At 32.8% G+C, this 15,250-nt stretch overlaps 1 protein-coding gene across 1 annotated transcript; it reads left to right on the top strand.

The window, feature by feature from the left end:
* The first annotated feature begins 696 nt into the window (after window positions 1-696).
* Window positions 697-13,197, top strand: LOC142219657 (uncharacterized). The gene is made up of 2 exons (XM_075288539.1): window positions 697-931; window positions 11,433-13,197. The coding sequence occupies exons 1-2, from the start codon at window positions 914-916 to the stop codon at window positions 13,023-13,025; spliced, it is 1,611 nt and encodes a 536-aa protein (XP_075144654.1). The 5' UTR covers window positions 697-913; the 3' UTR covers window positions 13,026-13,197.
* Window positions 13,198-15,250: the final 2,053 nt, after the last annotated feature.

The following is a 15,250-nucleotide window of genomic DNA, read 5'->3' as shown; positions in this document are numbered from 1 at the left end:
TATTAAGATTAGCTCTAGGGTATATCTCACTCTCAGAAAACTAAACAGCATGGGGTCCTTAAATTCTTAAGTCTACTCAATCCAATAGGGTAGATTAAAAATTTTCCATAAACTTACGTTTAGATCGATTTCCGAATTGTTAGTAAAGATTTCAGATACTGTATATCCCAATGTGCAGGACAACTCAATAATTTCCATCCGTTGATCCTATGGCGCCAATAAATACCCCCCCCCCCCCCCTTACTAGGCGTTCGAAGCATAAAACTCAAATATTTTACACAAAAAAGGAAAACCGATTGAGCTCAGTTTTTCTTTATTTCCTTTCCAGCTATGCTCCGCTTTCGTTTCATTTGCCTTGGATTTTTTTCGGTAGGTTTTTTGGCTGCTGTGTTATTTTGCATCCACAGCTTGTAGACGATTTCGTTATGCTTCATTTGATTTGCTACAATTTGGTTGTTTGCTTGCACTTTTAAAAGTCGTTGCTGATGTTGCTGCCTCCAAACCATTTGACTCCCTTCGACTTTTGCAGTCATTGCGCTTTTTGCTTGAATAATATGCCGCTTTATGGCATAGCTCAAAACCGGAGAGAGAGTGAGAAAGAGAGTGCAAGACTACGATGGATTGAAATGGATTTCCTCCTTAAATAAATATTTCCAAATCATATAAATTCAAATGTAAGTTTTGCATTGACTCACATTAAGTTGCCAACTTCCACCACCACCATCACTAGCACTACCAACAGCACCAGCATCATCAGCAACATCACTAGAAGCTGAAAAAGGATAAACGAACTTTTATTTTCGTAGAAAAATAATAGAACCACAAAAAACAATAAACAAACGGATAATACGAAATATAGAGCGCTTTAAAAAGGAGCAGATTTTCGATTTTTTTATAAATAACCAAATTCAAGATGGTGTCATACAATTTGGTAAGCTAAATAAGGTCAAAGTGTTCAAGTGTGTGTAAATGTGTGTATGCCTACAATAACATGAAGCGGTTTTGGTGAATATTAAAAAAAAAACACAAAAAAATAATATTTTTGTATACAGTGTTTTTATAGAAACAATAACAACAATACTACCTAATGAAAATAAATTACAAATTAGCAATTAATTAAAACAAGAATATGCTGACATAAAAAAGACCAAATGAACCAAATCTCAAGTACCCTTGCATAGTACCAGAAATTTCCTACTACCCAGCAGGAAAAAACGACGTTGAACAGGCCTTACAACGGACCTTATTTATCAAGCAGTATTCGTGCCACACAAATTGAGTGTCCAAATAGCGGTTCTTTGGATAAAGCGATATAGGGACTGAATATGTAGAACGCCAGCGTCTATGATTTGGAGAAGTGCCAAGAATATCTATGAGTAAGGAAAGTGACAAATAAATCATAGTGACGTTAGGGGATCTTTTTCTCCAGGCTGGTTTATAATGGCGAAGTGTAGGTCAGACATTTAAAAGAGAAAAACAAATGAGAACAGTATACAGCCGAATTTCTGTTTAACGAAATTCCAATTTAACAAACGTTCAAATTCTTTACATTCCCAGCAAAAAAATTGGAAGTTCTTACAAAGGCACACCTTTAAATGCACTTCCAAAAACGTCCTTCCAAAGGTGTTCTACACAAGAAGTACCTTTTATTCAATTTTTTATAACTCGCTTTTTCATATTTTTAAAGGATAATGTAATGTTTGCCGTGAGGAGGCAAGTGTTAAAAAAGAAAAATATTTAAATTGAGGATCCTAAATCCCTGCCTACCCGTGTTTGGCCGGCGCTTAAGAGCGCCACTAGACCAGCTAATTTGGAAAAAAGACCAGCTAAAAGAGAAAAATAAAAGCCGGTCTGCGTAATATTTTTCTGACTTTGTTTTGAAAAATGCATTTTATTTAGACAGATTTTGGAACTTAGAATTATTGATTATTGAGGGAAAATATACTAATACATATTCAAAGAATGGAGTTTAGAACTATCTCCCGATTTGGCTAGCGGAGCCTCTAAGAGAAACAAATTTCATCCGATCCGGCTGAAATGTGGTACATGGTGTTAGTATATAGTCTCTAACAACCATGCAGGAATTGGTCCATATCGGTCCATAATTATATGTAGCCCCCATATAAACCGATCTCAAAATTTGACCTCCGGAGCCCCTTAGAAGAGCAAAATTCACCCGATCCGGTTGAAAGTTGGTAAGTGGTGTTAGTCTATGGTCTTTAACAACCATGCACAAATTGGTCCATATCGGTCTTAATTGTATATAATTCCCCATTTAAACCGGTCCTCAGATTTGACCACCGGAGCTATTGGAGGATCAAAATTCATCCCGGTTGAAATTTTGTATGTGGTGAAATCTGGTACATTGCGCTGGTATATGGCCGCTAACAACCATGCCAAAATTAGTCCATATCGGTCTATAGTTACATATAGCCGATTCCCAAAAATAATCTACCAAAATTTTACAAAATTTTGTCAAAATTTTATTGCTATAGAAAATGTTGTCAAAATCTTATTTCTATAGAAAATTTTGTCAAAATTTTATTTCTATAGAAAAATTTGTCAAAATTTTATTTCTATAGAAAATTTTGTCAAAATTTTATTTCTATAGAAAATTTTGTCAAAATTTTATTTCTATAGAAAATTTTGTCAAAATTTTTTTACTATAGAAAAATTTGTCAACATTTTATTGCTATAGAAAATGTTGTCAAAATTTTATTTTATAGAAAATTTTTGTCAAAATTTTATTGCTATACAAAATTTTGTCAAAACTTTGTTGCTATACAAAATTTTGCCAAAATTTTATTCCTATAGAAAATGATGTCAAAATTTTTTTACTATAGAAAATTTTGTCAAAATTTTTTTACTATAGAAAATTTTGTCAAAATTTTTTTACTATAGAAAATTTTGTCGAAATTTTATTGCTACAGAAAATTTTGTCAAAATTTTATTGCTATACAAAATTTTGTCAAAACTTTGTTGCTATACAAAATTTTGTCAAAATTTTATTGCTATAGAAAATTTTTTCAAAATTTTATTGCTATACAAAATTTTGTCAAAATTTTATTGCTACAGAAAATTTTGTCCAAATTTTACTGCTATAGAAAATTGTTGTCAAAATTTTACATCTATAGAAAATTGTTGTAAAAATTTTATTTCTATAGAAAATTTTGTCAAAATTTTATTTCTATAGAAAATTTTGTCAAAATTTTATTTCTATAGAAAATTTTGTCAAAATTTTATTTCTATAGAAAATTTTGTCAAAATTTTATTTCTATAGAAAATTTTGTCAAAATTTTATTTCTATAGAAAATTTTGTCAAACTGAATTATTAACGCATTTAATCGGCCTGTTTTTGTTTAATATATACCCCGTATGGACTTATTTACAATTGAGTATACGGTGTTAAGAAGTTTTAAGATACCTTGCCATCGATTTTCCTTGCAAAATCGCCACTGTCGATTTTAAACATGTAAAAATGGCTCCAATTTTGAAGCAAAGATTATAAACTTTATTTTTATTAAATTCTCATTATTTTAAATAAATTTGTCTTTAATATTTACTAAAATTTTGGCTGCATAATCTTCCATATTAGGTCAATATTTTTTTGCAGTATTTAATTTAAAACAAGTAAGGAAAGACTGAAATCGGGCGGGGCCGACTATATTATACCCTGCACCACTTTGTAGATCTAAATTTTCGATACCATATCACATCCGTCAAATGTGTTGGGGGCTATATATAAATGTTTATCCCAAATACATACATTTAAATATCACACTCACTTTGGAAAGAATTTGATAGACTTCTACAAAATCTATAGACTCAAAATTTAAGTCGGCTAATGCACCAGGGTGGAACACAATGTTAGTAAAAAAAATATTGGAAACATTTAAATCTGAAGAAATTTTAAGGAAACTTCGCAAAAGTTTATTTATGATTTATCGCTCGATATATATCTATTAGAAGTTTAGGAAAATTAGAGTAATTTTTACAACTTTTCGACTAAGCAGTGGCGATTTTACAAGCAAAATGTTGGTATTTTGAGCATTTTTGTCGAAATGGCTATATCGACTCAGGAACCCACCCTGAGCATTTTTGCCAAAGACACCATGTGTCTATCTCGTCTCCTTCTGGGTGTTAAAAACATATGCACTAACTTATAATACCCACACACAGTGTTCCACAGTGTGGCGCAGGGTATAAACACCACTACCAGTCAATTGATAGTTGGCCATTGGAAATCTACTGATTTGAGCCGAAACCTGCTTTATGGTAAAAGAATTCGTTTAAAGTTCATAAATGACTTTAGCTCTTTCCCACTTTCTACTTGCTTGTATTAATACCAAACAAAACATCTCTGATTATATGGCCCATGTGTCCCATCACAAGTCTGATTAGATGGAATGTCATAACTTACATAAATCTTGGTAATGTCATTATCATCACACGGTGAATGTTTGCCATTGGTACGATGGTACACAGAGACTCAGACTCTTGATTTAGTTTTTTGTGCATCAAGCAAATCACAAAGCTTAGACCAATGCTCTGGAACCTTAAATCAATCACTAGCGGCAGGCTGTTTGGCCAGTAAGCAAAAACATCAACATAGTCATGATAAGCCAACTAAACGATGGCTTAAATAAAAGGCTACACATGGGTACGGCCAAAATCACAACGTGGCCATAGTGGGTGTTCCTTCTGTGAGTTTAAATGATAGCATCGTTGATGATGAGGTCATCGTGTAGGTGATTATTATTGAAACAATACATGAATAGAGGGGGATTTTTGCAGCAAGGATGAGGAGGTTTTGGTTTCCGCCTTTAAATCCACAACCTGTGTGATCTCCCAGCCTTCTGTACGAACAAACGGACAACAATAATTTCAGATCCATACATAATGATGGGTTTGTGTATTACATTTAATCCCATGGCATATGGTATTTTTGTGCTGCATAAATCAGACAAGTGATTTCAGTTGGTCTAGCCTCTGGGTGTGTTTTCCATATGTGCGGTGGTCCATTTTGCCCAAAAATCTAATTAGAGGTGTGCGCGTGAGTAAACAATTTCTAGTAATTTTGGTGGCATTTATGAATGTTTTGAACCTTCTTTAAGAAGTTTCACCTTTTATTGAATTCGCCAGGCGGTTCGATAGCTGAATTGATGCAAATTTTTATTTGCCAAAGTGGCCAATTAATAATTTTGGACTTCTTCGATTAGAAGTCATTCCAAATTGAGCAGTTTGTGAACAAACCAAATGATCGGATTTATTCGCCAAATATGTCATCTGAAAACGTTCACCTTGAATTGACCACCAGAACTCAAACGGCGATGATGGTAACCGGGTGGACCTTTGGTAACCGGGTGGACCTTTGGGCTTTTGCGTCTGGGGTATTTTGGAGACTAAAGTTGCCACTAAAAAAATACCGCATTTTCTATCATCTCAAGACGGCGCCTTGCCTGTGATATTGGTAACCATTGTGCTGTGGAAATTAAGCCCGGATCTTTCTTTTTAAGCCATTCTTGGTTGGCATACAGCGATGTCGCTGAGTCCTATTGGAATGACCATGCGACCAGGGTTGCCATTTTGGTCCGATCGGACCAAATTGGTCCACAAAATTATTAATTTTTAAATTTGGTCCGATGGTAGGACCACATGGAATTTGGTTGATTTTGGAAATAAAATTTTGACAACATTTTTTGATTTTGGAAATAAAATTTTGATTTTGGAAATAAAATTTTTCTATAGAAATAAAATTTTGACAAAATTTTCTATAAAAATAAAATTTTGACAAAATGTTCTATAGAAATAAAATGTTGACCAAATTTTCTATAGAAATACAATTTTGACAAAATTTTCTATAGAAATAAAATTTTGACCAAATTTCCTATAGAAATAAAATTTTGACAAAATTTTCTATAGAAATAAAATTTTGACAAAATTTTCTATAGAATTAAAATTTTGACAAAATTTTCTATTGAAATAAAATTTTGACCAAATTCTCTATAGAAATAACATTTTGACAAAATTTTCTATAGAAATAAAATTTTGACAAAATTTTCTATAGAAATAAAATTTTGACAAAATTTTCTATAGAAATAAAATTTTGACAAAATTTTCTATAGAAATAAAATTTTGACAAAATTTTCTATTGAAATAAAATTTTGACCAAATTTTCTATTGAAATAAAATTTTGACCAAATTTTCTATAGAAATAAAATTTTGACCAAATTTTCTATATAAATAAAATTTTGACAAAGTTTTCTATAGAAATAAAATTTTGACAAAATTTTCTATTGAAATAAAATTTTGACAAAATTTCTATTGAAATAAAATTTTGACAAAATTTTCTATTGAAATAAAATTTTGACAAAATTTTCTATAGAAATAAAATTTTGACAAAATTTTCTATAGAAATAAAATTTTGACAAAATTTTCTATAGAAATAAAATTTTGACAAAATTTTCTATAGAAATAAAATTTTGACGTATTATTGTACAGAAATAAAAGTTTGACGAATTATTGTATAGAAATAAAATTTTGACGAATTATTGTATAGAAATAAAATTATGACGAAATTTTCTATAAAAATGAAATTTTGACAAAATTTTCTATTGAACTAAAATTTTGACAAAATTTTCTATTGAAATAAAATTTTGACAAAATTTTCTATTGAAATAAAATTTTGACAAAATTTTCTATTGAAATAAAATTTTGACAAAATTTTCTATTGAAATAAAATTTTGACAAAATTTTCTATTGAAATAAAATTTTGGCCAAATTTTCTATAGAAATAAAATTTAGACCAAATTTTCTATAGAATTAAAATTTTCACAAAATTTTCTACGAAAATAAAATTTTGACAAAATTTTCTATAAAAATAACATTTTGACAAAATTTTCTATAAAAATAACATTTTGACAAAATTTTCTATAGAAATAAAATTTTGACAAAATTTTCTATAAAAATAAAATTTTGACAAAATTTTCTATTGAAATAAAATTTTGACCAAATTTTCTACAGAAATAAAATTTTGACCAAATTTTCTATAGAAATAAAACTTTGACAAAATTTTCTATAGAAATAAAATTTTGACAAAATTTTCTATTGAAATAAAATTTTGACAAAATTTTCTATAGAAATAAAAATTTTCTACAGAAATACAATTTTGACCAAATTTTCTATAGAAATAAAATTTTGACCAAATTTTCTATAGAAATAAAATTTTTACCAAAATTTCTATAAAAATGAAATTTTGACAAAATTTTCTATTGAAATAAAATTTTGACCAAATTTTCTATAGAAATAAAATTTTTACGAAATTTTCTATAAAAATAAAATTTTGACCAAATTTTCTATAGAAATAAAATTGTGACAAAATTTTCTATCGAAATAAAATTTTGACACAATTTTCTATAGAAATAAAATTTTGACAAAATTTTCTATAGAAATAAAACTTTTAAAAAATTTTCTATAGAAATAAAATTTTGACAAAATTTTCTAAAGAAATAAAATTTTTACGAATTATTGTCCAGAAAAAAAATTTTGGCGAATTATTTATTGTATAGAAATAAAATTTTGACAAAATTTTCTATTGAAATAAAATTTTGACAACATTTTCTATTGAAATAAAATTTTGACCAAATTTTCTATAGAAATAAAATTTTGACAAAATTTTCTATAGAAATAAAATTTTGACACAATTTTCTATAGAAATAAAATTTGTACGAATTATTGTACAGAACTAAAATTTTGACGAATTATTGTATAGAAATAAAATTTTGACAAAATTTTCTATAAAATTCTTTTGACAACATTTGCTATAGAAATACAATTTTGACAACATTTTCTATAGAAATACAATTTTGACAAAATTTTTTATAAAAAAAGTAGTAAAATTTTGGAAAAAGTTTTAACTTTTAAATGATATTAATTTGGATTTTGGTAACCATGTTATTTTCACTGCCATTATGTATCTGATTTCTACAATCAATTTATATTTGACGAGAAAACTGTTACTTTCTCCCCCATCCAAAAATATCAGTTTGCTCTAGGAGGTAATTGTGCTCCTTCTCTGCGTACGGTATTTGTACCCATTACCGGCGAAGCTCCGCCTTAAGATTATCGACAGTATGGTATTTTTTTTAGTGCCAACCTTACTATCCAAATTGCCCCGTCCAATGGATTGAGATCCGGTGATATTGGTGACTATTGCCCGGTGGAAATGAAGCGAGGAAGCTTCCGTTTGAATCGCTTTGTTATTTTGGAATGACCATTTGGAACGACCATAATATATGTCTGACCAGTATTGTAATACTGTCTTTATGACATTTTTCCCACAAAAGTTGGGATTTATTCTAACCCAATAGTCGATTAATAAGAGCAGGAAGCATACATCGGCTATTACGCCAGTTCACAGCTTACCATTGGCAGGGCTTTAGTTCTGGTGGGTAACCGAAGGAATAACTTTTCAGGTCACCTCTTTGGAAAGAATCGGGTTTACTTGCCAAATACGTCAGCTGAAAGTGTATTTGGGCCTATTACCTTGAGATGGTCGATATTTTGATATTTTTCAGTGCCAACCTTACTCTCTAACATAAAATGCCACAGATGCAAAAGTCAAAATGCCACAGGCGCAAAAAAGGGATTAAGAGCCGGAGATTTTATTTGCCATTGTGTGGAAAACATGAAGCGAGGAACCTGCTTTCCAAGCTTGATTAACGCGTGCTGGTCATGGTCATGGTCTGTTACGAAAATATTTGTCTGTCCATGACTTCAATACTGACTTTAGGATATTTTTCCGATAATATTCTATTAATAAGAACGGGGAGCATCCATCGCACCATTACCATCGGTGGCGCTTCAGTTCTGGTGGCCAACTGAAGGAGTAACTTTTCAGGTTACCTCTTTGGAAAGAATCGGGTTTACTTACCAAAGAATTCACCTGAAAATGTTACCGGTGAAGCACCGTCTTGAGATGATTGACAATTTTTTCAGTGGCAACTTCACTGTCTACGGTGTCCCATACACGAGAGTGCAATGAATTGAGATCCTGTGATATTGGTAACCATTGTGCTGTGGAAATTAAGTCCGGATCATTCTTTTTAAGCCATTATTGGTTAGCATACAGCGATGTCGCTCAGACCTACTGGAATGACCATGCGACCAGGGTTGCCATTTTGGTCCGATTGGACCAAAATTGGTCCAAAAAATTATTAATTTTTAAATTTGGTCCGATGGTTGATTTTGGTCCATTTTCGTCAAATCTGTAATTTTTTAAAATTTTCTATAGACATAAAATTTTGACCAAATTTTCTATAGAAATACAATTTTGACAAACATTTCTATAGAAACAAAATTTTAACAAAGTTTTGTACAGAAATAAAATTTTGACCAAATTTTCTATAGAAATACAATTTTGGTAGATTAGGGAGCCACCGTGGTGCAATGGTTAGCATGCCCGCCTTGCATACACAAAGTCGTAGGTTCGATTCCTGCTACGACCGAACACCAAAAAGTTTTTCAGCGGTGGATTATCCCACCTCAGTAATGCTGGTGACATTTCTGAGGGTTTCAAAGCTTCTCTAAGTGGTTTCACTGGAATGTGGAACGCCGTTCGGACTCGGCTATAAAAAGGAGGTCCCTTGTCATTGAGCTTAACATGGAATCGGTCAGCACTCAGTGATAAGAGAGAAGTTCACCACTGTGGTATCACAATGGACTGAATAGTCTAAGTGAGCCTGATACATCGGGCTTCCACATAACCTAACCTAATCTAACCTTGGTAGATTAATTTGGGCTCGAATGGCAACCATTATTATGAACCGATATGGACCAATTTTTGTGTGATTGGAGATCAGCTATATATAACTATAGACCGATATGGACCAATTTCGGCATGGTTATTAGCGGCCATATACTAACACCACGTTGCAAATTTCAACCGCATCGGATGAATTTTGCTCCTGCAAGAGGCTCCGGAGGACAAATCTGGGGATCGGTTTATATGGGGGCTATATATAATTATGAACCGATATGAACCAATTTGTGCATGGTTTTTAGAGACCATATACTGACACCACGTACCAAATTTCAACCGGATCGAACGAATTTTGCTCCTGCAAGAGGCTGCGGAGATCAAATCTGGGGATCGGTTTATATGGGGGCTATATATAATTACGGACCGATATGGACCACTTTTTGCATGGTTGTTAGAGACCATATACTAACACTACGTACCAAATTTCAACCGGATCGGATGAATTTTGCTTCTGCAAGAGGCTCCGGAGGACAAATCTGGGGATCGGTTTATATGGGGGCTATATATAATTACGGACCGATATGGACACTTTTTGCATGGTTTTTAGAGACCATATACTAACACTACGTACCAAATTTCAACCGGATCGGATGAATTTTGGTCCTCTAAGAGGCTCCGGAGGTCAAATCTGGGGATCGGTTTATATGGGGGCTATATAAAATTATGAACCGATAGGGACCAATTTTTGCATGGTTGTTAGAGACCATATACTAACACCACGTACCAAATTTCAGCCAGTTCGGATGAAATATGCTACTCTTAAAGGCTCCGCAAGGCAAATCTGGGGGTCCGTTTATGTGGGGGCTATACGTAAAAGTGGACCGATATGGCCCGTTTGCAATACCATCCGATCTACATGAATGATAACTACTTGTGCAAAGTTTGAAGTCGATAGCTTGTTTCGTTCGGAAGTTAGCGTGATTTCAACAGACAGACGGACGGACGGACATGTTTAGATCGACAGACAACCACGACCCAGCATATATATACTTTATGGGGTCTTAGATCAATATTTCGATGTGTTAAAAACGGAATGATAAAGTTAATGTACCCCCCATTCTATGGTGGAGGGTATAAAAAATCTGTCACCGCTTTAGACATGATAGCAACCTGAAGTTGGTGCCCACAATGCATCCCATTCTATAGTGGCGGGAGTTATATAATAAATGAAACTGCACTCTTCAGGGGCTTTTTTTCTTTATTGCTTGAAGTTGATCTTAAGACTCTAGCACTAAAAATATTCTGTGGAAACCAGTGGATGCTGACATAATGTCTACAGGGAACGAAATTCAAAGGTGGCAAGTAATTATAAACCTTTGCATTTCGCTACATATTTGGGAACTTAAAATTAATTTTTGGATGAATATGTAACTCGGGCGGTTAAAAACTCTCCAGGTTGTACCATATCCAATCCATTACCCTCTCAATGATCAGAACTTCATATTAATTCGTAATTTGCTAGAATCTTTGTAGATGTGCTGCATGCAACACAAACTTTAATAACGAACTTATTTTATGTTTTCTTCTCTACTTCTCGATTTACCAACGGACGTACACATGAATCCATTGTGCAACACGCATTCGCATACGAACTGCATCCCAACCATCACAGCAAACGTTACTTGCCCTGGCAACGGTGTTAATTGTCTATGAATCATCATTATCGCCATTATCGACACATGCTATGGCATCTGAGGTTACAGCAACGTCATTAAAACAAACGGAAATGGATGGGAGCCATCACGAGTACCCCATTAATAAAGCGTCAATGAGTAGAAGGATGATGACAAGCATGGAGTCTTTTCAACGACTTGCTCGTCACAGTAGTAACCAAGGTCAGCAACATCAGTACCAGTACCAGCACCAGCACCAACATGAAAATTCAAATGCCGAGGCTAATAAGGCAGGTGAACACCAAAGTGCCGCCGAAGTCAATGCAGGAGATTCTGTAAAAAGAAGTTACTCTTCCGATGCCAGTGGAGGCCATGGATTGTCCTCCTCCACACTAAATGGTCTTGTTAGTCTCTCGGGTTTGCAACATATTAGAAATACGGGGGGCTCTAGCCCATCAGCTCCATCTGGTTATGGTTATGGTTCATCATCGTCATCATCGTCGCATCCCACCAGCAATCTCTATACCGAGGCAAAACCCATCTATGAGGAGCATCAGGAACATGGCTATGCTGCACAATCGTCAAGTGGCTCCTCGTCGAGTGGTAATGGTGAGGCAACTAACACAGGTCTACATTCGGCCATTTATAATTTACAGGCAGCAGGAACGCATAATGCAGGTCTACTGGGTGCTGCATTGACAGCAGGCACTACAAATAATGGCGGAAGTAATGGTTTCCGGCCATCATGGAACTTTGGTAAACTTTCAACATCATTTACAGCATCACCATCATCGTCGTTGTCGTCGTCGTCAACACCTTATCATTATTATGGAGCCAACCAAGGTATTGGTGGTACTGGACCCTCCACCCACACTTATGGAGGAGGTTATGGTAGCGATTTTGGTGCAAGTAATTCTGTCGATAGCTATGGCAGTAGCGGTAATAACGACAAAATCTCTGAAGGCAATTTTCTGCATCATTACCAGTCTGCATCCGGTTACAATGAACTCACGCATCAACAGCCAGCCAGTCAGTATCAATACCCAGCATATCAGCCCCATTATGGAGGATCCTCCCAGCATGATTCGTACAATTCGTACAATAGTGTGGAGCAGGCTGCCGAGAGTAGCTCTTCCTATGCCGAGGAACACAGTGAACATGGTGATTATATGCCCTCGGGACCTTCTAGTTCGGCTAGTGGTAGTGGAGGTGTTGGCTTGGAAAGCCATCATGAAGAAAAACAACCCGATGTCATTAACTATCATCCCTATCCGGTTGTTAAGAAATTACATGTTCCCGTCCATGAACCCGTTCAAATACCCGTTTCACATGCTGTCATTGTACCCATTAAGAAACCTGTCCCTATTCATATACCCATTACAAAAAATGTTCAAGTTCCCGTGGAGAAGGATTTGAAAATTCCAGTGGAGCGTATTGTTCCATATCCGGTGGAGAAACATATCCCTGTGCCCGTGGAGAAACGTGTACCCTATGAAGTGATCAAATATGTTCCCATTAAAGTGGCCAAACCTTTTCCCGTAAAGGTTCCCGTTTTTAAGACTGTTCTACATAAAGTCAAGGGATGGTGGTAGAGCAACTAATTGCAACTAATGAGTAATTGGGTTCCATCCAAATAAATTAAATGCAGCCAATGTGAGTTATCCCCTTATGTAGATTTTAATTTCATAGAGTGCTAAGTATTTAATATATTTGTTATTTTATACCATTGTATTTATCTTTAGTCGTTGTTTTGTTTTTTTTTTCATATTTCATTGTTATTTTATTGAATTGAAAATTGTTTATAAATAAAAATTAAAAAAAAAAGAAAAATATTTTTAACACCTTGTTTTAAGGAGTGACTATTAGCTGTTAGCACATCTTGACCAGCTCTCGAGTTCTGACCAGATTACATCGAAAATTTTGTTTGTGCACAAACTGCTCAATCAAAATCAGTAACTTGTAGATCAATGTATTTTTAAAAGTTTCTAAACAATAAAAAAAAAAACTATCATTGGAATAAAATTGTCAGACGGCAGACGAGCGGATTAGAAATGATAGCAATATGAAGTTGGTAGCAAGACATATTAGCCACATAAAATAGTCCATATCAGATCATAATTACATATAAACACTTCCAGACCTCAGTTGCCTTATATAGAAACTTAATCTGCCTTTTTTATCTAGACTCCATATGAACCAACTAATAGAAAGTACATAGGATTTGGCTTGGCCGAATATTCGTCCGGGTACACATGTTATTTTTATACCCTCCACCATGATCCTATGGTGGATGTATTAACTTTGTCATTCCGTTTGTAAATATTGGTCTCAGACCCCATAAAGATAATATCTTCTCGGTCGTGGTAAAAATCTGAGTCGATCTAGTGATATCCATCGGTCCGTCTATTGCAATCACGCTTACTTCCCAAAGAAATCAAATATACACTTGAAACTTTACACAAGTCTGTGTTTTTGATGTACGTCGGATGGTATTACAAATGGGTCATAGCCGATAATTTTTAGTTACAGATCCCATCTAAACCCACCCCCTCTCTCTCTCGTGGAAGATCAAAGTTACTTCGATCTGTTTGAAATTTAAAGCTTGATGTTAGTATACGCCCTCGCACATTCATGCAACAATTGGGCCATATCGGACCATAATTATGAATAGACCCCATATACAACGATTCCAAGATTTATTTTCTTGTACCATCTGGAGGAGCCAATTTCATCTGATCCCATTGAAATTTGGTACGTGATGGCAGTATATGCTGTAGGTCCATAATTTTGTCAAAATTTTATTTTTATAAAAAAATTTTGTCAAATTTTATTTCTATAGGAAATTTTATCAAAATTTTATTTCTATTGAAAATGTTGTGAAAATTTCATTTATTTTGGCAAAACTTATTTCTATAAAAATTTTGGCAAAATATTAATTATGTAGAAAATTTTGTCAAAATTTTATTTCTATAGATAATTTGGCAACATTTTATTTTTAAAGAAAATTTTGTCAAAATTTTATTTCTAAAGAAAATTTTGTTTCTATAGAAAATTTAGTCAAATTTGATTTCTATAAAAATTGTTCTCAAAACTTTATTTCTCTAAAAGATTTCGTCAACATTTCATTTCTATAGAAAATTTTGTCAACATTTTATGTCTATAGAAAATTTTGTCAAATTTTTATTTCTATAGAATTTTTATTTCTAAATTTTATTTCTGTAGAAAATTTTGTAAAAATTTTCAAGAATTCTGACAAGTACTTTTCATTTCTAGGGGAATACTTTGGAAAAGCTACCAAAACATCAAGAATACTACCAATCTACTAAACTGTAAAAAATCTACCATTTTTGGTAGAATTTTGTAAAACTTTTTTCTAAAGGAAATTTTGTCACAGTTTTATTTCTATAGAAAATTTTGTCAACATTTTATTTCTTTAGAAAATTTTTGGCAACAATTTATTTCTATAACAATTTGGTCAACATTTTATTTCTATAGAAAATTTTGGCAAAATTTTATTTCTGTATAAAATTTTGTTAAAATTTTATTTCTATAGAAAATTTTGTTAAAATTTTAATTCTATAGAAAATTTTGTTAAAATTTTGTTCCTATAGAAAATTTTGTCAACATTTTATGTCTATAGAAAATTTTGTCAAAATTTTATTTCTATAGAAAATTTGGCAACAACTTATTTCTATAAAAATTTTGGCAAAAACTTTATTTCTATAGAAAATTTTGTCAACATTTTTTTTTTAACAAAATTTTGTCAAAATGTTATTCCTAAAGAAAATTTTGCTTCTATAGAACATTTTGTCAAATT

The sequence above is a fragment of the Haematobia irritans genome, chromosome 1 (assembly GCF_050003625.1).
Source record: "Haematobia irritans isolate KBUSLIRL chromosome 1, ASM5000362v1, whole genome shotgun sequence".
Taxonomy (NCBI): Eukaryota; Metazoa; Arthropoda; class Insecta; order Diptera; family Muscidae; genus Haematobia; species Haematobia irritans.
Note: the sequence above shows the minus strand (reverse complement) of the source record. Positions and strands in the feature narration are given on the sequence as shown.